Consider the following 23,271-nt stretch of genomic DNA (forward strand, 5'->3'; position numbering starts at 1 on the left):
GACATGGAGCTGGGGGCTTCCAATACCCTTGGAGACCCCCACAAGTGCCATACCACCTGGTCTCCATTTGTGGGGACCAATACCAAACAGCACTCGCCAAAGTCCCCAAGGCCAAGGTATTGAATCGCAAAGCCACAGGTACCTTGGAAATCTGCACATTAGAGTAAGGCTTACGGCCTCACTCTAATATGCAGATTTGCCAAAACGTGATCCCACTTATTGTGGGCGGGATTCACAGCAGGATTGTGCTGAATTTCGCAAGGTGTTCCGAGCCGGGTAGATCCCAGGAGTGGGTCTCCTGGCTTTCAACGGCCACACTGCACTGCGGCGAGCTGCTTTTCTGGCGCAGTGTGGCCGGAGGATCGCGCCCATATGTTTCACAAGCCAATAGTCTCTAATTCTTCTCCGTGTTTCATGAGGAGCAGTTAAATATCTTCTCAAAAGTAGATGAAAATGACCTCCTCTTATGTTGAAATGGAACCTCACCAGTTGCACTACTATATAGTTTGCATGTGGTTGCTTTAATTAATTTGAAGCAGTTTTGGAAGTCAATTTTGAATATTGGATCATTTTATTGATCAATTAAGTTTAAAAATTGCAAAAAGAAACATTCCATCTCTTTAATTAACTCAAGGTCCTGAAGATATTTGTTTTTGTCAGCCATTCTTCTGCAAAGCTGTGATTCTGATACTGACTAACAACATGGAAAGCCAGGAATCAGAATGGCGAATGAGTTAAAAGCAATTACAATTACTACCACTGCAGACCAGGGATCGTTTGTCACTTCATCAAGAATAGCAGTAAAATAAAAATACTTTTCTTTGTAGACTTGTAGGCCACTTTATGATGTTGTATTTTAACCAGCTTATTTTAAACTGTCTACAGTAATTACCAGCAATCACTTCACTAATTGAAGTATTTTATTACCTAAAGGGTAATGGTGTTGAATGGATCATTTCCCCCCTTCACAGCTGAAAGAAATACTACCTTCTAGGGCAAATTGGCTGTAAAATAAGCATTGTTTGTGAACACACAGGAAGTCAAGCAAATGAATACACAGCTTGATATTCTTAATACTAAATTTGCTTCTGGGATAAGACCCTTCAATAACATGCAACCTATCAATTTTGCAGAAAGACTCATTTCGATGAACATTGGGTTGTACTGAGAATTAGTGTCAGCTCCTTTCCCAGTCTGCATGCCTGAATTGATAGACAAATGCCTTTACTCTGGTAAGTGGAGCTCTTACCCTAGTTATAGATGTCAAAGACTGTAAAGAAGTGTCATCATTGCACAGAAGATTAGGTTTTAGTGTCCGACAGCACTGATCATAGGCACAGTTGGTAATGTTCCAACAATGCAGTTTCATCCATTGCTGACGGTTTACTGCTCCACACTTTCAGTTATAGTACTTCCCAAAGCTAAACACCCATCCAACCTGCAAAAATTATTTGCTGCAAACTCACATATACAAGCCTAGTTTTACTTTTTACTCAAATCCATTACCACGGCCACACTTACAAGGCAGAACACCATAAAATCACGTGTTATTCTGCTTATTTACTTTCATATAATTATTTTCTCATCTATCTAAGCTGAACTACTACATCCATGTAGTAAATTTATAATTTTTGTGTTAAGATGCATATCAGAAGTGTATGTACATGAACTAATAAACCTTAATGTGCAACACGTAGTATGTATACTGTAGCATTTTTACAACTAAATGTAAATGTATACACAGAATTAATTAATTATTTAGTGTACAGAAAGATGCAGGTAAAACATACTACATTCCATAAGCTGAAAAATTAACGTTGTCAGTTGAGATGAAGTACAATGCGATCACAGTTCGTCACTTTCTACTAGGCCAGGGTATGATGATGTTGTATACTGGGAACCTGAGTCCATTAGGAACCCGTGACCATTAAGCACTGAATAGCGGGTAAATGTTGGCCGCACCTTCAGTGGTTTGGTGTTTGGAACTTGTTTCACTGGCCAAGCTGTTGGGAAAATAGAAACGATGACTGTTAGAATTTGACCTAAAGTTATTTTTACAAATCATGACTTGATGCTATAACTAAGCAATGCGGTTTTGTTGCCAACTCCTATGACCCCTCCACTCCCATGGTCTTGATCAGTGAAGAGGCCACCCCTAACCACTACCTTGTGTCCTTCATTAGCCACATCTTTCTACCTAACACTCTTCTATGTCCACCTTTTGAAATACTCACCCCTCAAGTCATTTCCAAATGTGCTTTCAAAATGCCAGCTGACTAGACCTTGTGGATTTCTATTCAGAATGGTATTTCTGCAGCTGTTAATAGTTCTACCACTCTCTAACCTCCATCTTTTATGTCCTTGTTCGCATCCCTACCAATCTCCATGTATGATCCCCCCATCTTTGCTCCATCAGCTCCAAGCGATGCAGAATTGCACACAACAGGTTTAACCATTCATCAACAGCAATAACGGGCCTCACTCTTGTCTTCTGGAACTGCCACTACCCTTGAGAACATCTTGGAGAGCAAATATAAGCACCATCTTCTTTGCTGCCTCTTCCCTACCCCTCAATGCTCCCCTCTCAATAGCAAGTAACAGGGTCTCATGGACTTGTTCGTATGCGTACTTGCAAATTAAGGGCCTAATGCCTGGTTGATGCCTCCTTTACTAAATTGATTTGCCCTGAACACGGATGGCAGCAAGCCAATTTTGACAAATAATCTTTTGGAAGCAATTTGCAGAAAACTGAGTTTGAGCAAAGCCAGAAAGGGTTTGTGCAGATTTGTCTAAGTTCTTCGTAATTTCCAAGGTGTTTTTGAAGGCAACTCACCAGCGATATCCAATCTTGCTGTGCAGATTGCTGACCCAGCTTCATTTTGGCCAGACACAGTATACCATCCAGCATCACTTTTATCGACTGGGAAAATTTCAAGGCCAACTTTACCATCGCTGCTATGGTATAGGCTGCCAATACAAAAATTAAACCTCAACATAAGTTCCAACTAAAAGCATGTGCAATCATTTTAATTGAATTCCAGACAGTAAAAGGTCAAAGATATATATTTTTCCATTTGAAGTAAGGGAGGTTATAGCTGGAAAATGCAAAACATTTCCATTTTAGGCACGAAGAGGTCAAACTTCCTGTCACTGCAATCCTGATATTTGCAATCCTATGTTGCACGAGTTGATGTCCTCTGGTACTGAGTTTATGGAATCTGTGAGAGGCCACCCTTCTGGTGAACAGAGAAAGCGTTACTGTGTTTCATCTCTCGCACCTGCCTGTCCACAGCGGCTGCGCACCATATTTGCGTCTGTCTTAGATATATTTTGAGCAAGGGCGCCCATCTTGAATGATTAATTAAGACAAGACCCATTTTTGCATGGTCCAGGCAGCTTCCTTGACTTGAACCCCACCAATTGGGCTCAGAAACACCATACTTCATATGGAAACCAGTATGCCTCTCTTCATTGCATTTTGCATCTTCCACAGGTGAACTAGCTCCTGACTTATTTCTGGAATGGGAACTTCAAGCACAGGGAAGTTCTACCCTCCTAGTTTCAACTGTCTGCTTGACTGATATGCTTTAACTTCAATCTAAGATGGGGGATTCCTACTGTGCCAGATTAAACTTCTACACACTAAACTTCGACAGCAACCACCCTTGTGGCCTCCATGCAGTTGCAAACCTATTGTCAAAGAACTTGGTGTAGGATTTCTGCAGTGGTTCTCCCAAACCTCTGCCATAATTTTAGTAGATTGGCAGAAACCAAAGAAAATCAGCAAAACTTTAAATTATGTTTTAAAGGCATAAAATTAAGGATAGGACAGCAAATTGAATTAAAAACTAGTAGGAAAGGAGTAGGAAATGCAAAAACAGTGACCGATGAATTTCAATGTTTGTTAATGCGAGGTTAAAAAAAGACCATTAATTACACTGTGAATATAAAAAGTTGAGTGAGGCGGAAAAAAGGTTCAGGCTCATGTTCATGGGATATTAAAAGCAGAACCTCTATAATAAAAAATGCAATATTGGGTTTTATTGCATGATATATAGAATATAAAAATCAACATGTTGTTATGATGAATCTTAGATTTGGAGTGCAGTGTGTGTTTGAGCTCCCCACTTTGGGAAGGATGTTGAATTAATACAATGGGTATAGCATAGCTTCACTAAGGTGCTGTCTGGTAGAAGGAAATACACATATGAAGATAAACTGTTTTTGTTAAGGTTGAGGCCCCAGTCTCCATGGGGCCCACTAGTTTTGCATGACCTGGGAACACAGGAAGAGGAGAAGACCCTTGATTATGATGGATCTGTGACCTAACTCTATATACCTGAGAACTTTAGAAGGTTATAGTTGGAGCATTTGCAATGTTCTCACCTGCACACTTTAAAACTATGGATGGAAAATTTACTAGGTCCTGGGGATTTGCCACCATCCAACAATAATGCAGTCAAATAAGCTGACAAACCTCACGCTTTCTTTTTCATAAGATAAAGTTACAGGAATACTTTGAACATATAACAATCAGGGTGGATATGAGAGAACCAGTAGATTCATTGTATTTGGATTTCCAAAATGGATTCAGTTAAATGCCATATAAAAGGTCATGGTGTTGGGGCTAATATATCAGCACGGGTGGAAGATTGACTAACTATTTGGAAACAAAGTTGGGATAAGCAAGTAATTTTCAGGTTGGCAAACTGTAAGTAGTAGAATGGCACATGGACTAGTGCTGGTGCCTTAACTATTTACAATCTATTGAACGGGCTCATGCCTGTTAAAATTATTGCACAGTGAATTGTACTTTTTTTTAAAAAAAGAAAGCAACATGGAATAATAGACCCTGTGCCCTCTCAAAATGGATTCCGGAAAGTCAGGTGATTTGTTTGTGAATTCTGGGCACTGGGAAAATGGGATGGATTTTCATTCTAGAGATGGACAGCGGGAGTCAGGAAATGTCCTGCTCAGTGCACCCGCCCCAGGAGAAAGTGCTTGCAAAGGTGGGATATTTGTTCCGGGGGACGGGTGCTAACTGGAGTTGGCTCCCAACCCCCCTCAACTCCCCCCACCCCCCACCTCTGAAAACAGTTTGGAGACAACTGCAGAAGCAGAGGAATGCCAAGATGGGCCTGCCTTGGTGCTCTGGGAATTTATCCCATTGTTTTATTTAATACTTGGCACTCTAGCCCTCACTATCCCTCACCTTCTTGCACACTCCACATGTCCTATCCATGCCAACACGTAGCTCTCTATCCACCCCATCATCCATGCTAATCTATGGCATCCATGCCCTCTTATAATGCCGTGTGGAAAGGCTTCAAAACAGTCATTCATTCATAAATCTCTTCAAGTAAATGCTTTTGCTACAGCCCTATAGAAGTGTCAATCATCCAGACATTTAAATTATCAAAAGCAGAAATTACAAGCACTTGATATCTCGTTATCTTGTGTAAATAAACATTACGCAATACTGAGGCTTAACTGAGAGCCCAGACATCCATTAGTCTGTTGAAACAGGGAAAAACATGTATTGATTGAGAGCTCTTTCTGCTAGGTCAATTTTGTCATTTGTACAATGTTTATTGAAACAGAAAAGAAAGTTATGAAAAATTGACTTATAAAAACCTTTTTCACACTTGCCATTGTTACTATAAGTGTCATTGGTTCCGTACAGAGTGTATACTGGGTGAATAGGCTTCTAAGTGTTATAGGTTAGCATGGAGAATACAAGGGGCCATTGAGGGGGGTGGATGGACATAGGTTGACATGGAGGGTATCAAGATCCATTGGGGATGTGTATAGGGGCATATGTTGGCATAGGGGTGAGATCGTTTGAACTTACCTTTTAAAAGGATCCCTCATTCAGACTATGGGGCACTGAACCAGCAGTCCTTGAAAAGCTGGTCAAACCTCACAGATACTGGACAGGTTGGAAGTACAAGGTACAGGTTCATAACCAGTACTAGTCCACACCCATATGCCACACTGATGAAAGTTGAGGGGCACTGGGAATGGGGCTGGGAATAATGTGGGAAAATATGAGGTTCTCCACTTTGGAAGGAAGAATAGAGAAGCAGAATATTATTTCAGGAGGCTGAGACAGCAAAGAGCTGTGGTACAGAGGGATCTGGATGTCCTTATTCATGAACACCACAAAAGGTTATCATACTGGTGCAGCAAGTAAATAAAATGTTGGATTTCATTGCAAGAGCCCATAACAGCCTCCCCGAACAGGCGCCGGAATGTGGCGACTAGGGGCTTTTCACAGTAACTTCGTTTGAAGCCTACTTGTGACAATACGCGATTTTCATTTCATTTCATTTCATTTCAAGTGGAATGGTGTATTGAAGAAGTCTTGCTGCAATTGTACAGGGCTTGATGAGACCACACATAGAGTACTGTATACAGTTTTGGTGCTCTTATTTCAGGATGAACATACTTGCATTGGAGGTCGTTCAGAGATGGTTCACTATGTTGATTCCTGGGATGGAAGGGTTGTTATATGAAGAAAGATTGTGCAGGTTGGGCCTATAATCATAGAGTCATAGAGTTTTACAGCACAGAAAGAGATCCTTTGGGCCATTATATCCATGCTGACCATCAAGCACCGATCTATTATAATCCCATTTTCTAGCACTTGGTCCGTAGCCTTGTATTCTATGGCATTTCAAGTGCTCATCTAAATGCTTCTTAAATGTTGTGAGGGTCCCCTCCTTTATCATCCTTTTAGGTAGTGAGTTCCAGAAACTCACTACCCTCTGGGTGAAAAAGCTTTTCCTTAAATCCCCTCTAAATCCTCTGCCGCTTGCCTTAAATCTGCATCCCCTGGTTTTGACCCCTCTACTAAGGGGAACAGATTCTTCCTATCTACCATATCTATGTCCTTCATAATTTTGTACGCCTTAATCGGGTCTCCCCTCAGTCAACTCTGCTCTAAGGAGAGCAACCCCAGCCTAAACAGCTTCTCTTGATAACTGAAACTCTCCAGCCCAGGCAACATCCTGGTGAATCTCCTCTGCACCTTTGCTGGTGCAATCACACCCTTCCTGTAATGTGGTGAGTGGAATTTCACACAGCAGTCTAGCTGTGGTCTGATGAGCAGTTTATACAACTCCATCATAACCTCCCTGCTCATGTTCTGTGCCTTGGCTAATACAAGCAAGGATCACATATGCCTTCTTAACCACTTTATCTATCTGTCTTGCTGCCTTCAGGGACCTGTGGACATGTGCCGAAGGTCCCTCTGGTCCTCTGTACTTTCGAGCATCCTACTGTTTATTGTGCATTTGCTTGCCTTGTTAGTCCTCCCAAAATGCATCATCTCACACTTTTCAAGGTTAAATTCCATTTGCCACTGTTCTGCCCTTCTGACCAGCCCGTCTATATCGTCCTGTAATCGAAGGATTTCTTCCTCAATATTCACCACACTATCAATTTTCTTGCTATCTGCAAACCCACTGATCATACCTCCCACATTCATGTCTAGATCATTAATGTTTGCTACAAACAGCAAGGAACTGTAGCCATCTGGGTTGGCCACTTTCAGCATATAAAATGGACACTCGCAGAGCATACAGGGAAAATTGCACAATGCAAAGTAACAAGCAGGCACAGAGCCTGAATGTGCATTTAGAAGATAGACTGCAGACAGAACCGAAACTCTCGGCCGATTTGCACATTGATGGCCCATCTCCGATAAACAAAAGACTCGTGCTCAGGTAGCCGATACCGTCCCAGACATTCCGGCGCCACTACCCCAGCAAGAAGATACAAACAAAGCAAGGGCAACGGCCACTTAGGACACGCCCAGCCATCAAGGCACCCGCCCCTTTATTGGCTCAGATCGATGGCAGTGATCAAGAAGCTGCCCAATTAATTGGGACCAAGTTTAAGGCCCGCCTAAAAGCGCGCAAAGCCCCCCCAAAAATAAGAAGGAACCCCCGCTATGTGTTCACTCTCTTGGAATCAAAGAACAAAGAACAAAGACAAAAGAACAAAGAAATGTACAGCACAGGAACAGGCCCTTCGGCCCTCCAAGCCCGTGCCGACCATTCTGCCCGACTAAACGACAATCTTCTACACTTCCAGGGTCCGTATCCCTCTATTCCCATCCTATTCATGTATTTGTCAAGATGCCCCTTAAATGTCACTATCGTCCCTGCTTCCACCACCTCCTCCAGTAGCGTGTTCCAGGCACCCACTACCCTCTGCGTAAAAAGCTTGCCTCGTACATCTACTCTAAACCTTGCCCCTCTCACCTTAAACTTATGCCCCCTAGTAATTGACCCCTCTACCCTGGGGAAAAGCCTCTGACTATCCACTCTGTCTATGCCCCTCATAATTTTGTAGACCTCTATCAGGTCTCCCCTCAACCTCCTTCATTCCAGTGAGAACAAACCGAGTTTATTCAACCGCTCCTCATAGCTAATGCCCTCCATACCAGGCAACATTCTGGTAAATCTCTTCTGCACCCTCTCTAAAGCCTCCACATCCTTCTGGTAGCGTGGCGACCAGAATTGAACACTATACTCCAAGTGTGGCCTAACTAAGGTTCTATACAGCTGCAACATGACTTGCCAATTCTTATACTCAATGCCCCGGCCAATGAAGGCAAGCATGCCGTATGCCTTCTTGATTACCTTCTCCACCTGTGTTGCCTCTTTCAATGACCTGTGGACCTGTACTCTTAGACCTCTTTGACTTTCAATACTCTTGAGGGTTCTACCATTCACTGTATATTCCCTACTTGCATTAGACCTTCCAAAATGCATGACCTCACATTTGTCCGGATTAAACTCCATCTGCCATCTCTCCGCCCAAGGCTCCAAACAATCTAAATCCTGCTGTATCCTCTGACAGTCCTCATCGCTATCCGCAATTCCACCAACCTTTGTGTCGTCTGCAAACTTACTAATCAGACCAGTTACATTTTCCTCCAAATCATTTATATATACTACAAAGAGCAAAGGTCCCAGCACTGATCCCTGTGGAACACCACTGGTCACAGCCCTCCAATTAGAAAAGCATCCTTCCATTGCTACTCTCTGCCTTCTATGACCTAGCCAGTTCTATATCCACCTTGCCAGCTCACCCCTGACCCCGTGTGACTTCACCTTTTGTACTAGTCTACCATGAGGGACCTTGTCAAAGGCCTTACTGAAGTCCATATAGACAACATCCACTGCCCTACCTGCATCAATCATCTTGGTGACCTCCTCGAAAAACTCTATCAAGTTAGTGAGACACGACCTCCCCTTCACGAAACCATGCTGCCTCTCACTAATACGTCCATTTGCTTCCAAATGGGAGTAGATCCTGTCTCGAAGAATTCTCTCCAGTAATTTCCCTACCACTGAAGTAAGGCTCACCGGCCTGTAGTTCCCTGGATTATCGTTGCTACCCTTCTTAAACAGAGGAACAACATTGGCTATTCTCCAGTCCTCCAGGACATCCCCTGAAGACAGTGAGGATCCAAAGATTTCTGTCAAGGCCTCAGCAATTTCCTCTCCAGCCTCCTTCAGTATTCTGGGGTAGATCCCATCAGGCCCTGGGGACTTATCTACCTTAATATTTTTTAAGACACCCAACACCTCGTCTTTTTGGATCTCAATGTGACCCAGGCTATCTACACCCCCTTCTCCAGACTCAACATCTACCAATTCCTTCTCTTTGGTGAATACTGATGCAAAGTATTCATTTAGTACCTCGCCCATTTCCTCTGGCTCCACACATAGATTCCCTTGCCTATCCTTCAGTGGGCCAACCCTTTCCCTGGCTACCCTCTTGCTTTTTATGTACGTGTAAAAAGCCTTGGGATTTTCCTTAACCCTATTTGCCAATTACTTTTCGTGACCCCTTCTAGCCCTCCTGACTCCTTGCTTAAGTTCCTTCCTACTTTCCTTATATTCCACGCAGGCTTCGTCTGTTCCCAGCCTTTTAGCCCTGACAAATGCCTCCTTTTTCTTTTTGACGAGGCCTACAATATCTCTCGTTATCCAAGGTTCCCGAAAATTGCCGTAGTTATCCTTCTTCCTCACAGGAACATGCCGGTCCTGAATTCCTTTCAACTGACACTTGAAAGCCTCCCACATGTCAGATGTTGATTTGCCCTCAAACATCCGCCCCCAATCTATGTTCTTCAGTTCCCGCCTAATATTGTTATAATTAGCTTTCCCCCAATTTAGCACATTCATCCTAGGACCACTCTTATCCTTGTCCACCAGTACTTTAAAACTTACTGAATTGTGGTCACTGTTACCGAAATGCTCCCCTACTGAAACATCTACCACCTGGCTGGGCTCATTCCCCAATACCAGGTCCAGAGAATCGGCTCTCAACTGGAGAGACCCTTCCACCTGCACCACCAGAAGCAAGCAAGTTCAAGTTCAATGCTCACTACCAGACAGACGACCATAACTATACTCCTGCTATCTCTTCGAACCCAAGAGCCTCAGATCCGAACAACAGCCACTGTTCCTCTACCTAAGTGGGCACCCGAAATTAAGTATAGGTGTTAGTGATAGACATAGTTTAGCCTGTAGTGTTATTGTGCATGAGTAAATCATACTGTGTGTAAATAAAGTACCATTGACTTTGAACTAACTAACTGGTGTATTGGCTCTTTGATCGGTATTCGGTTGAACCTTGTGGCGGTATCAAGAGATACCTGGCAACTCTGAAAGCATAATCATAATTAAGATTAAGAAAGGCGACCTTATTAATCGCCATATTTATAGCCATTAAAAGATAGCAACATTACTGGCGACATCTGACGGGATTCGACCTAGAAGTGACTTTGTCACTCTGAGAGAAGCCAACTTTGAATTAGAAACCCAATTGGAAAAAGTAAAAACCACTAGCGTAAGACCGATATCTATTAAACCTCCAAGATTCGGAAGTGTGTAATTTGCATGCGTACTAACAAGGGATATAAGGTAACCTCGATATATTTTGTTGCGTAAAACTGTCGAGAGTTTTGTAGACCGGAAAATAGCTTAAGCCATACCCGTGTTTGCATCACCGTTTTATTCCCCCATGTTCCAAATTTACAGTAGAAACCCAGAGATTACAGTAGAAATGGCAATGAAGGCAATGGAACGCCTTATGCATCCCCAGGAATTCGAGGTTGCAGCGATCAATAGAGCAGAGCAGTGTCCCATATGGGAAGAGGAAATTAGGAAGTATCTAAAAGGGAAAGGGTGGCCCCTTTGGAACAAATTTTGCGCAAATGAGGAAACCGGTCTTGGTGGTGGGATAACTTGACCGAGATTCATAAGAAGAGTTTAGGAAAAGTTCGTAAGCCGATGGCAATCGTGTCCTGCTTGGCACAATTGCAAGGCACAGAGGAGGTCATGAAGACGCTCCGCAGAGAGATTCGAGACAGAGAGAAGAATAGTGAGGGAGACGTCAGCGAGTGCGAGAAAATTAATAAACAACTCCGAGAGCAGTTAGCAGCGAAGGACAAGGAGATGGCTGATGTCAAACGGGCACACCAATCTTGTCTCTTTCACCTAAGCAGCTTTCACTCCCAGTACGATAAGGCCTACCAAGACACGCAACGCGCGGTGTTGGTAAGAGAAGAGACAGAACTTCAAGTCGACCAATTAAAGATGCAATGTCAGGATTTAAAGGCAGCCCTACGAGCACGCCACAATTCCACCACGGAACAAAGGCAGAGTTCGGTGGACCACGCCAAATGCCAAAAGCAAATTACAGACCTGCTATCCCTGCTCTCAGTACAAAATGGTTTCCAAGATACATTCGGACCCCAGCTAGATCAGGAAAATGGCCCCGATTGGCAGAAGTTAAATGAAACTGCCCATCGCTATGTGCATGGAGCATGTACTCCAGATAAAACCCAGAAAAGGAAAACACCCCCGCCCCCGACTGCACAGAGAGTGCACAACCCCATGGACCCTGTCACTTCACAGCACAGGGCCACAACAAACGGAGACCCGATTTTCTGTACACCACCCCATTAACCGTCACCCAATTAAGGGACGTGTGTGACAAAATCAAACCGTTCCAACCCACATCAGACCCACACCATTACTTTGCGAAAGTTAAGCAACAGGCGACCATGTATGGCCTGGACGAAAAAGTGCAAGTTATGTTCACAGTTTTGAGCCTCGACTCCTCAGTCATGGCAGCCCTTCCCGACCCACAAAATGTAGGAGGAGGCACCCTCCAAGAAATGAATGCAGCGATCCTAGATGCGGTGGGCTACAATAAGGGAGATCCTGTAGAAGGACTCAATAGATGCAGACAGAAAAATACCGAGCACCCAACAACGTTTGCTGGACGCCTTTGGACCCACTTTACAGTTGTATTTGGAGAGTTAGTCCGCGCCTATTTGACACCAGAAAATATGGCCAAATGAACTCGTATCCTAGTCTCCCACTCGACCGAAGTAGGACAGAGAGCTTGCGCCAATTATGACCCCTCAGGCGACACACATAATGAGAAATTGGTACTAAAGGGATTATCCTGAGTTTGGGAACAGTCCCTTCAGGGAAAGTCAGAACAAGGAAAAGTAGAGGAAGAGCAGGCAGATGCTAACATGCATCCAGTCAGGACACATCACAACCCCGCATGGGTAAACGAGGGAAGAAACAGCCCACAGCAGCCTAAATCATAAGAATGCTATAATTGTGGACAGTTAGGACATTACGCCCGAGAGTGCAATGCCCCCCAGAAACAGCAGCAAAACCAGCAGGCAAATGCCCTAAATAAGAAGAGCCAAGCCCATTCACAGTGTTAGCACCCGTTCCGAGAACACAGACATGAACGGCACCGATTAATGGTGTTCGGACTCCTCAACTTGGGTCTGCGACACCCTTTGGGACAAGTCCGGAAGACCGGTAGTAGCAGGCATGGTCCGGGGACACCCCGTAGAATTTCTTTGGGACACAGGAGGGTCCCGTACCACGTTAAATTCCTCCACAATGTTCCAACGGGATACATGGCCCACCACAGACACCATTACCCTCAACGGCTTCACAGGACACTTACAGCAGGGACACATTATGGTCCCTGTGGCTATTCAGATAGGCAACATTAAGACAAAACACCCCGTTGTTCTAGTAGATCTAACCCAGACAGCCGAACACATTTTGGGGATAGATTTCATGAGCTCCCACAACCTTTCGTTTGACCCCGTCAATAGATGTGTGTGGAGAATGGCAAAGGCAGCACGAGCCCCCGCCACGCTCACGGTTGGAGACTACGCACACAGGATTAGCGCAGTAGGAGACTTCTGGTTTGATCCACGAACCATTAGTCAAGACAAAGACGTTAGAGACGTTTTACAGAAACACAAAGCATCCTTTGCCCAGCACAAGCACGACTGCGGCAAGATCGCAGGTTTAGTTAACATCACAGGTCCCGATCCTAAACCCCCAACAAGCAGAGGGAGAAATTGCAGAAGACATACAAAGTTTACTTGACCAAGGCGTACTTCGTTCAGTAGCCTCAACGAACAATGCCCCAATCTGGCCCATCAGGAAACCTGATGGCTCATGGCGATTGACCATCGATTATAGGAACTAAACAAAGTGACCCCATTAGCAGCCCCCACCGTAGCCACGAGTCCCGAGACAATGTTAAAACAGGGACCCCAGTCGAAATGTTTCACGGTTTTGGACATCAGCAACGGCTTTTGGTCCATTCCATTGGATAAAGCGTGCCAATACAAATTTGCCTTCACCTTCCAGGGACAGCAATACACGTGGACATGCCTACCACATGGCTTCCACAACTCCTCCTCCATTTTCCAGACAATTGGCAAATGGATTAGCTAAATTCTCCCGACCCGATTGCCTCATCCAGTATGTAGACTACTTACTCCTACAGACGGACACAAAGGGAGAGCACATTTCGCTTCTCACCGAATTATTAGGACTCCTTCACAAAATCGGATGTAAAGTTAATCCCAAAAAGGCCCAGATTCTCCAGGAAAAGGTCATTTATTTAGGCACAGTAATCACCCATAGCAAACGCGAGATCAAGGAGAAACGCATTGACTCCATTGTTAAATTACCCTTGCCCCATAATGCTCCGGTCATTTCTAGGACTGGTTGGCTACTGTAGGAATCACATAGACGGTTTTGCCACAAAGGCAGCCCCTCTTTCCGAGCTCCTAAAAAAGCAAGCCCCATGGAAATGGCTTCCACAGCACACGGATGCCGTGGATGCATTAAAACGTGCCCTGAGCACAGCTCCCGCTTTACAGGTACCAGACGCACTCTCCCCATACGCAATAGAAGTAGCATCCACTGACCGAACCCTTTCAGGAAAGACGTGATCATTTAGGCCCCGTAGCATACGCCTCACGAGTTCTCGATCTGGTAGAGCAAGAAATTTCTGCCTGCGAAAGGCACTTCCTCGCAGCTTTTTGGGCTGTTCAGTACTTTGCGTCCATAACAGGACTCAACCCCGTAACCATTTTGACAGAGCACACCCCAACCCAACTTCTACTAGACGGTAGACTAAAGGACGGCACAGTCAGCCAAACTCGCGCAGCACGATGGACCCTACTCCCACAAGGACGGGACATTACGGTTAAAAGGACTAAGATACACACGTTTCTAGCAGACAATTTACAGTACGCCGGCACCCCACATGAGTGTGAGATCATTACCACCAAGCACAATACAGGACCCTTTGTACCCAAATCAGCTCCCCCGAAACCAGGTACTACACCCCAGAGACCCCAGCCCACAGACACAGACGCAGCTCTTAGGATTTATGTGGAGGTTCTTCCACAGTTTTAAATGGTAAAAGAATCACAGGTTGTGGTATCTATGTAGAGGACGTGCAGGGACGTGCGTTAGAAGAAATCTCACTCAAATTGCCTGGACATCTAGGTTCGCAGGCAGCCGAATTAGCAGCCGTAGCCTACATTGTACAGCACCCCGACTCGTTCCCGACCCCAGCCGACATATACTCCGACAGCCTATATGTCTGCAATAGTTTAACTGAGTTCCTACCTCTGTGGGAATCTAGAGGTTTTGTTTCCGCAGACGGAAAACCCCTACCCTCAGCCCCATTACTCCAGCATATCCTCAAGACAGCTAAAGGTTGTAAATACAGTATCGTTAAGGTTCGCAGCCACCATCGTTCTTCCCCCCCACCCTGGTAACGTTAAGGCAGATGCCCTAGCAAAAGCAGGTTCCAGACAGAGGCAGCACAGTAGCATAGTGGTTAGCACAATTGCTTCACAGCTCCAGGGTCCTAGGTTCGATTCCTGGCCTGTGTCGCTGTCTGTGCGGAGTCTTCACGTTCTCCCAGTGTGTGCGTGGGTTTCCTCCGGGTGCTCCGCTTTCCTCCCACAGTCCAAAGATGTGCAGGTTAGGTGGATTGGCCATGCTAAATTGCCCTTAGTGTCCAAAATTGCCATTTGTGTTGGGTGGGGTTACTGGGTTATGGGGATAGGGTGGAGGTGTGGACCTTGGGTAGAGTGCTCTTTCCAAGAGCCGGTGCAGACTCGATGGGCCGAATGGCCTCCTTCTGCACTGTAAATTCTATGAAACTATGAAACATGGTCACTTATGGAATCCCCTCGAGAGTGCCCCAGTACACGCGGTCCAGGTCTCACAGACCAATATCCAAGATTTAGCCCAGGCACAAAAGGAAGACGAAAAGCTCAGGGAAGTTTTAAAAGGTAACTTCCCAGCCCCCTATGATAAGTACAGAAACGCTTTAACAGCACACGATGGCATAATTTTAAAAGACGGTATTTATGTGGTCCCCACCCAAGATAGAAATCAGATTATCTGCCAATTCCATGACAACCATGGACACCAAGGGATAGATTCAACCCTTGCCCACCTCAGACCTCTGTGCTGGTGGCCTGATTTAAAATCCAATGTGACTCATTACATTGCGAATTGTTTGATTTGCACCCAGAACAGTCCAGACAAGTATGAGAAGAAAGGTCAACTCAGTCACACCCGCCCTATTAATGGCCCCTGGACTAATTTACAGATGGATTATAGAGGTCCCCTAACCCCCTGCGAAAATGGTTTTAAATATGTGTTGGTACTGATGAACAACTTCACGAAATGGGTGGAAGCTTTTCCATCTAAGACTAACACGGCTAAAACGACAGCCAAGATTCTAACACAGCACATCTTCACAATTTCCCCGTAGTATCGAGTCTGACCAAGGCTCACATTTCACAGGATGCGTCATGAAAAATGCCCTCACAATTTTCAGCATCCGCCAAAAATTTCATATTGCCTATCACCCCCAATCAAGCGGAATCATAGAAAGCATGAACCGAACTCTCAAAGCCACCCTTAGGAAAATGGTGCAGCAGCACAATACAACATGGGACACAGTCCTCCCATTTGCACTCATGTTCATTAGGAACATGGTATCGACTTCGACAGGATACACCCCCACAACCTCATGACCGGACGACCCATGAAGGGAACAGAATACTTATTAGGGTTTGATTTGGCCAGCCCCACAATCACCGCCCTCACCCATGAGAAAGCAGTACAACAAATCCTGGAAAACGTTAAAGCAGCCCAGCTCGCCGCAGCTGTTAGGCTTGGCACACAAAAAAACAAAGTAAAGCATGTTTTGATAAAATGGTACACCCAACGGAATTTACAGTAGGACAGCAAGTCATGCCCTCCCTGTACAACGCCAGTTCATTTCTTTCCCCCAAATTCGCAGGACCCTACTTAATTTCAGACAAAGTCAGCCCCTCTGTTTATAAGATCACTTATCCTAATGGCAAGTCAGGATGGTTTCACATAAACCAGCGTAAGACTTATGGCACACAGAGCAACCACTTACACCACATCTCACTCGCAGCAGCAGACGAACACGCCTTGCCCATGGACGACCTATTCCTACCCTCCCCCAATCAGTCCAGCCCATCCACAGGCACCACTTTGACTCCACCCTCAGACACACTCCTCCGCCCCTCCCTTCATTCGACCAGCACTGACAGCGACAGCACTGATCCGTTAGACCTCATGCAACCGCCACACAATTTAAATTCTGCACCAGGCCCCACTCCCAGCGACTCCGAACACAATATGTTTGACCCCTTTGAGACCACTTATATAAAAGCCCCTGAACCGGACCAACCGCCTGATGACGATGGACTGCCCCCTATTGCCTCCACCCTAGGCACTAAGCATTGGCACCACGACAATTCCTACAGATTCATCCGTAACGATGAGATGGACCCCACGTTGGCCCAGGCCGCCTTGGCACAGCTGCTCCAGTCACGAGTTTGACAACCGGGAGAAGATGATGACTCAGAGTCTGACTCCCACCAGGCCAGCCCCTTTGCAACTCTTTTTGCAGTAGAACAATAAAGTGTCCAGATGACGAGAAAAAGGAACCGACTGAGATTTACGGTGTCCTTCTTTCTGATGGAGCCTGCCCGTTTTGTTATTTTAATTTGATATGTTACATGCTGAATGTTTGTATTGTGTATGACCCTTTGATACAGTTTATTCATGGCCCCACGCCAAATTTTGATGCAGTCATGACTATTCTTTTGACGCCACATGGCAGTTAAAGGAACAAGTTTGTCGGCAGACACCAATTGATACAGTCATAACTACTCTTCTGATTCGACGGCAATCATAAGAGGCAGTTTATCCACGGTGAACACATTCTTTCCAATCTTGTAAAGTCACCCAGGCAATGGAGTAACGGCACTGATCCCCACCCTACCTGAGGACCCCCAATGTATTTGGTCAACCAAGCTCGGGTAGTGGAGCAACGGCACTGATCACCGCCCTACCCGGGGATTCCACCCATTCTTGCCCGCCGCGGCCCACACGCACCCCATTCGGAGCTTTTGGTTCGAAACTCTTTTACTGTTTCTTAGTATGTGGTTTAAAGAATGCTCTTTACCACACTTTTTTTTTTTGCTTTCCGGCGACCCTTATGTCGCAATCCCCACATGCTATTTACATCCTCAAACACTTGGATGAAATGATTGGCTGCTGGACGGAGAAATTGTCTGCCCATTCAGCGCATCGACCACACAGGCTGCGAGACTGCTCGCACTGTGACAGTATTTCTTTTTCGGATGTTTTGTCCCCAAAAATATTTGGTTTAAAAAAAAAAAAAAATGAGGGAGTCACATATGGTGACAATTCTAATGGGCAATTAATGATAAAAGGAGAAACAGACAGACATACAAGATCTTAAACAAGGCAATGACAGATATTATGCTTGTGTCCACAGGGAAATCCAAAACACCAGAAGACAGAGGAAGTCCAGGAGAAAAATGAAGACGGACATAATGATCTACATTTGGATCATCGTGGGATTACTAGAGTTGCGCGCGGAAGCGACCCCCCTGACCCCCACCACACAGGCCGTGAATGTATCCCATCACTGTCACACACCACACCCAGAAATAGCCACTGACACACCAACCTGGTGTGACAACCTCATAAAATGGTATTCCCTTTCATACATCGTAGAAGCCCTATTAGTGATAGCAATACTCTGCAATGTCATCCAGACACTGAGACTTCGGAAATGGCGAAGGAAAGCCTCCCGCACTCCGGTTTCCACACTTAGACTCCATATTTCCAGGCTCCAGCAAACCCCCCACTCTCTCTAAATACATAAAGTGCATCGACTATTTTTTGCTTTGTTCTAATAAAGAAAGGATTTGAATTTTCTGTACTTGACCACCAAGATACAGAGAAATGTAACGCTGCTACTGTATAGTTTTATACTGTTTGTAAATTCCTTTTATTGGCTAAACAGCCTGAATGTAGTTTAGATGAAGATAGTTAGGGGTTCCCGTGTTTAAAAGAAAAAGAAATGTAATGCATGCTTGAATGTTATAGTGCCCCTTAGGATTTTATAATGATATGATGTAAATAAAAACAATTTAGGTAAAGGTTCGAATCCAGGGTAGGATAGAACCTGTCCTTGATTGCGGGTGCTCGACTTAGGCAGAGAACAACGAAGATTCAGTAATGTGATCCTTCACGCTTCGCGTTGAGGATCATAAGGAGGGAATGTAGCCATCTGGGATGGTCACTTTCAGCATATAAAATGGACACTCGCAGAGCATACAGGGAAAAATGGACAATGCAAAGTAACAAGCAGGCACAGAGCCTGAATGTGTATTCGGAATCCAGACTGCAGACAGAACCGAAACTCTCGGCCGATTTGCACATTGATGGCCCATCTCCGATAAACAAAAGACTTGTGCTCAGGTAGCCGATACCGTCCCAGACATTCCGGCGCCACCACCCCAGCAAGAAGATACAAACAAAGCAAGGCCAACGGCCACTTAGGACACGCCCAGCCATCAAGGCACCCGCCCCTTTATTGGCTCAGATCGATGGCAGTGATCAAGAAGCTGCCCAATTAATTGGGACCAAGTTTAAGGCCTGCTTAAAAGCGTGCAAAGCCCCTCCGAGTATAAGAAGGAACCCCCGCCATGTGTTCACTCTCTTGGAATCGGCTCTCAACTGGAGAGACCCTTCCACCTACACCACCAGAAGCAAGTAAGTTCAAGTTCAACGCTCGCTACCAGACGGACGACCATAGCTACACTCCTGCTACCTCTTCGAACCCAACAGCCTCAAGTCTGAACAACGGCCACTGTTCCTCTGACCTAAGTGGGCACCCGAAGTTAAGTATAGGTGTTAGTGATAGACATAGTTTAGCCTGTAGTGTTATTGTGCATGAGTAAATCATACTGTGTGTAAATAAAGTACCATTGACTTCGAACTAACTAACTGGTGTATTGGCTCTTTGATCGGTATTCGGTTGAACCTTGTGGCGGTATCAAGTGATACCTGGCGACTCTGAAAGCATATTCATAATTAAGATTAAGAAAAGTGAACTTATTAATCGCCATATTTATAGCCACTAAAAGATAGCAACAGAACCCAGCACCGATCCACCGAACCTGTCCCCCTTCCACAGCTTTGGAATTTTGGAGCTTGTAAATAAATTCTGGTGCCAGTATCACCCCTCGTGCTTTAAGAAGAAAAATTGCAACATGAGTTACTTAACACCACTGGACAGAGGTTTCCAGTCACCAAAATAACCTTCAACCATCACCCTCGACCTCCTGCCACTCAACCAATTTTGGATTCAATTTGCTAAGTTGCCCTGGAAAAAGTTTTATAAAACTCCACTGGGTTTCCATCAGGTCCCGAGGCCGTACCCGATTGCATCGCCCCCAACCCGTCAATCACCTCCCTGAGCCCAATAGGGCCCCCAGGCATTCCACTAGCTCCTCATCTACCTTCGGGAACTCTAGCCTCTCCAAAAATTGCTTCATACCCTCCTCCCCGGCTGGGGATTCCGATTCATAGAGTCGACTATAGAATTCGCGAAACACATCATTTATCGCCCCCGGGTCCACCACTACCTTCCCCCTCATATCCTTTACTTTCCCAATATCTCTCACCGCCTCCTGCTTCCTCAGTTGATGTGCTAACATCCTACTGGCTTTCTCCCCACACTCATGTATTGCCCCTTTTACTCTCCTCAACTGCCCTTCTGCCTTACCTGTGGACAGGAGCTCAAATTCAATTTGACGCTCCTTCAGGAGCTCCTCATCCAGATAGAAACTCCGCATATCTCATGTCCACCTATAAGATTTCACCTACCAGCCTGTCCAACTCCGCCCGTTCAGTCTTCTCCCTGTGGGCCCGAATCAAAATAAATTCCCCTCTGATAACCGCCTTCAATGCTTCCCAAACCACCCCTGCCGCGTTCTATCCCATATCATTGCTCTTTATGTACCCCCGAATGGCCTCCCTCACCGGCTCACAAACCTCATCCTCCGCTAACAGCCCTACATCTAACCTCCACTATGGACGCTGGGTCTTTCCTGTGCTTACCCGTAGGTCTATCCAGTGTGGAGCGTGGTCCGACACCATGATTGCTGAATACTCAGTGCCCTCCACCCCCGCTAACAGCGTTTTGTCAAGTACAAAAAAGTCTATCCTGGAATATACCGTGTGCATATGGGAGTAGTATGAATACCCCCACAGTTCTTTCGCCATTGCTGATACTTTTCCCGACCTGGAACTCGACCGGTCTAGCCTCGGATCTAGAAACGTATTAAAATCCCTCCCAATAATCAGCCGGTGCGAGTCGGGGTCTGGAATCTTCTCCAGCACCCTCTTGACAAACGCGATATCATCCCAGTTTGGGGTGTACATATTGATCAACACCACAGCCATTCCCTTCAGCTTCCCGCTTACCATAATAAATCTACCCCCCGGGCCTGCCTCTATCTTCCCCACCTTGAATGCCACCCTTTTATTAACCAGGATTGCCACCTCCCTTGTTTTAAAGTCCAATCCTGAATGGAACACCTGTCCGAGCCATCCCTTCTTCAGTCGAACTTGGTTTCCCAGCTTCAAGTGCGTCTCTTGCAACATGGCCACGTCCGCCTTCAGCTGTCTCAAGTGCACGAACACACGGGTTCCTTTGACCGGCCCATTCAGTCCACGAACATTCCACTTAACCAGTCTGGTCGGGGGGTTGGGGGACCCTACCCCCCTCCCCTGTCGATCAGCCATGACCTTTCCTAGGCCAGTCCTTGGCCCGTGGCCCGCACTTCATCTGGCCCGCCCCTCGGCAGCTACCGTCATCTACTCTCCCCCTCCAACCTCCTAAAAGCCCCCTCCTCGTCAGCAGCCCCCCCTCCCCCCACGTTAACCTTCAGCTCATCCCCCACTTTGCTTCCGTGAACTAACCCCCCCAGCTAGCCTGGCAGCTCCCGCCCCCGGCGCCGAGCATCCTACCACCTGCTGGTTTCCTTACCCACAACCCAGGGCAACTTAGGGTATAAAGGTTAGGGATATGAAGGGACTATGGGTGAGAAGATATGTACATGAGAGGCATGGGGAAATATGGGGTGGCGGTGAGAGGAGTGAAGGTTAGGGGACTTCCCACTCTTCTTCTGAACTGGGCTGATGTCCCAGCAAATGGAGGCAGGCCTTTTAACTTGCCTGCTTCAGCATCTGCCCACCTCAGTTTTCATCTGAGGTCTGCTTCAGAAGGCAGTTGTCTTGACTGCCCTCGCCATCCCACTATGAGAAAACGTGGGTGTGCACGGCCAGACTGGAGTCAGGATTGTGATGTTGGGAAATGGCCCGACTCACGATTCCTGCCATAAAGAGGAAAATCGAGCCTTGAATATCTGAGTGGGTTCTGCCACTTACCTGATTCTGTCTGTATTGTGCTTTATCATTTCATGATCTTTTCTCCAGAAGATTATTGGCTCTGGCTCTCCAGTCACCTGGCATTCCAACTTAACCTGTCCCCCTTCCACAGCTTTGGAATTTTGGAGCTTGTAAATAAATTCTGGTGCCAGTATCACCCCTAGTGCTTTAAGAAGAAAAATTGCAACATGAGTTACTTAACCACTGGTTCGATCTTTATGAAATTTTCCCTCAAGCAGCAATTTACAAATGAAGCACCTGATATCATAGCACATTTCTTTTTTTTAATACATGTTTGTAATGGTTTTCTGAACAAAGTATATTTACCGTTATGTACACAGAATAAGAAATATATATATATAGATGAGAAGGGCACACCCAAACATACCCCCCAAAACAGTAATAATAAAAAATAAAATAGGATAACTGGCAGGGTATTGTGCACCAGCTCAACAGCAGCAACTCTGTACAACCGGCAAAATGATTTACAACACATAAGTAGGCGACTGTTTGTGTGGGGGGAAGGGAGGGGGATGGAGACTGGGGAGGTAGATATACATTTGGGTGCCGGAAAAACAATTACAGTGGGCAATACTCGAATGGGTTTGGTGTTGGTGTTGTCACTTCCTTCTCCTGGATGGATCTCACTGCCATTGTCGTCTCGCGCTCACCTCCGCTTCAGCCGTTCCTCCCGTCTTTCGCCTGTATTCTCCTTGTTCTCTGTTCCTGGAGATGCCAAGTTTGATATAATTTCCCGTGCCCTCCTTCCGGCTGTCATTTCCCTGCCTCCCCCCCCCCCCCCCCCACCTCCCTGGTGCTCCTCTCTTGTTCCCTGCCCCTTCCCTCTTCCCCCCCCCCTCCTCCCCTCCTGTGATTCGCCTTTCTTTCCTCAGGTTTAGCCATGTGTGTGTGTGTGTGTGTCCGGTCTATCTCTCCCTCTCATGCTTTGGCTACTTTCCCCTGATTCTTGGCTACCTGGCTATTCTTCTGTTTGTTCATTGGCCACAAACAGGTCCCGGAACAATTGGGTGAATGGCTCCCACGTTCTGTGGAAGCCGTCGTCAGACCCTCGGAT

General features: G+C 45.8%; 1 protein-coding gene across 14 annotated transcripts in view; it reads right to left on the reverse strand.

Moving 5' to 3' along the window:
* Positions 1 to 548: 548 nt before the first annotated feature.
* LOC140426973 (myotilin-like) overlaps positions 549 to 23,271 on the reverse strand; it is a 467,248-nt gene continuing 444,525 nt past the window's right edge. For all 14 annotated transcript variants that reach the window (XM_072512314.1, XM_072512317.1, XM_072512312.1 and 11 more), the window contains 3 exons: positions 22,197 to 22,362; positions 2,834 to 2,967; positions 549 to 2,003 (listed from right to left, as the gene is read on the reverse strand). In XM_072512314.1, the coding sequence (XP_072368415.1) occupies positions 1,846 to 2,003; positions 2,834 to 2,967; positions 22,197 to 22,362 (458 nt within the window). In that variant the 3' untranslated portion in view covers positions 549 to 1,845. The remainder of the gene's footprint in view (positions 2,004 to 2,833; positions 2,968 to 22,196; positions 22,363 to 23,271) is intronic.

This window comes from Scyliorhinus torazame, chromosome 7 (assembly GCF_047496885.1).
Source record: "Scyliorhinus torazame isolate Kashiwa2021f chromosome 7, sScyTor2.1, whole genome shotgun sequence".
Classification (NCBI taxonomy): Eukaryota; Metazoa; Chordata; class Chondrichthyes; order Carcharhiniformes; family Scyliorhinidae; genus Scyliorhinus; species Scyliorhinus torazame.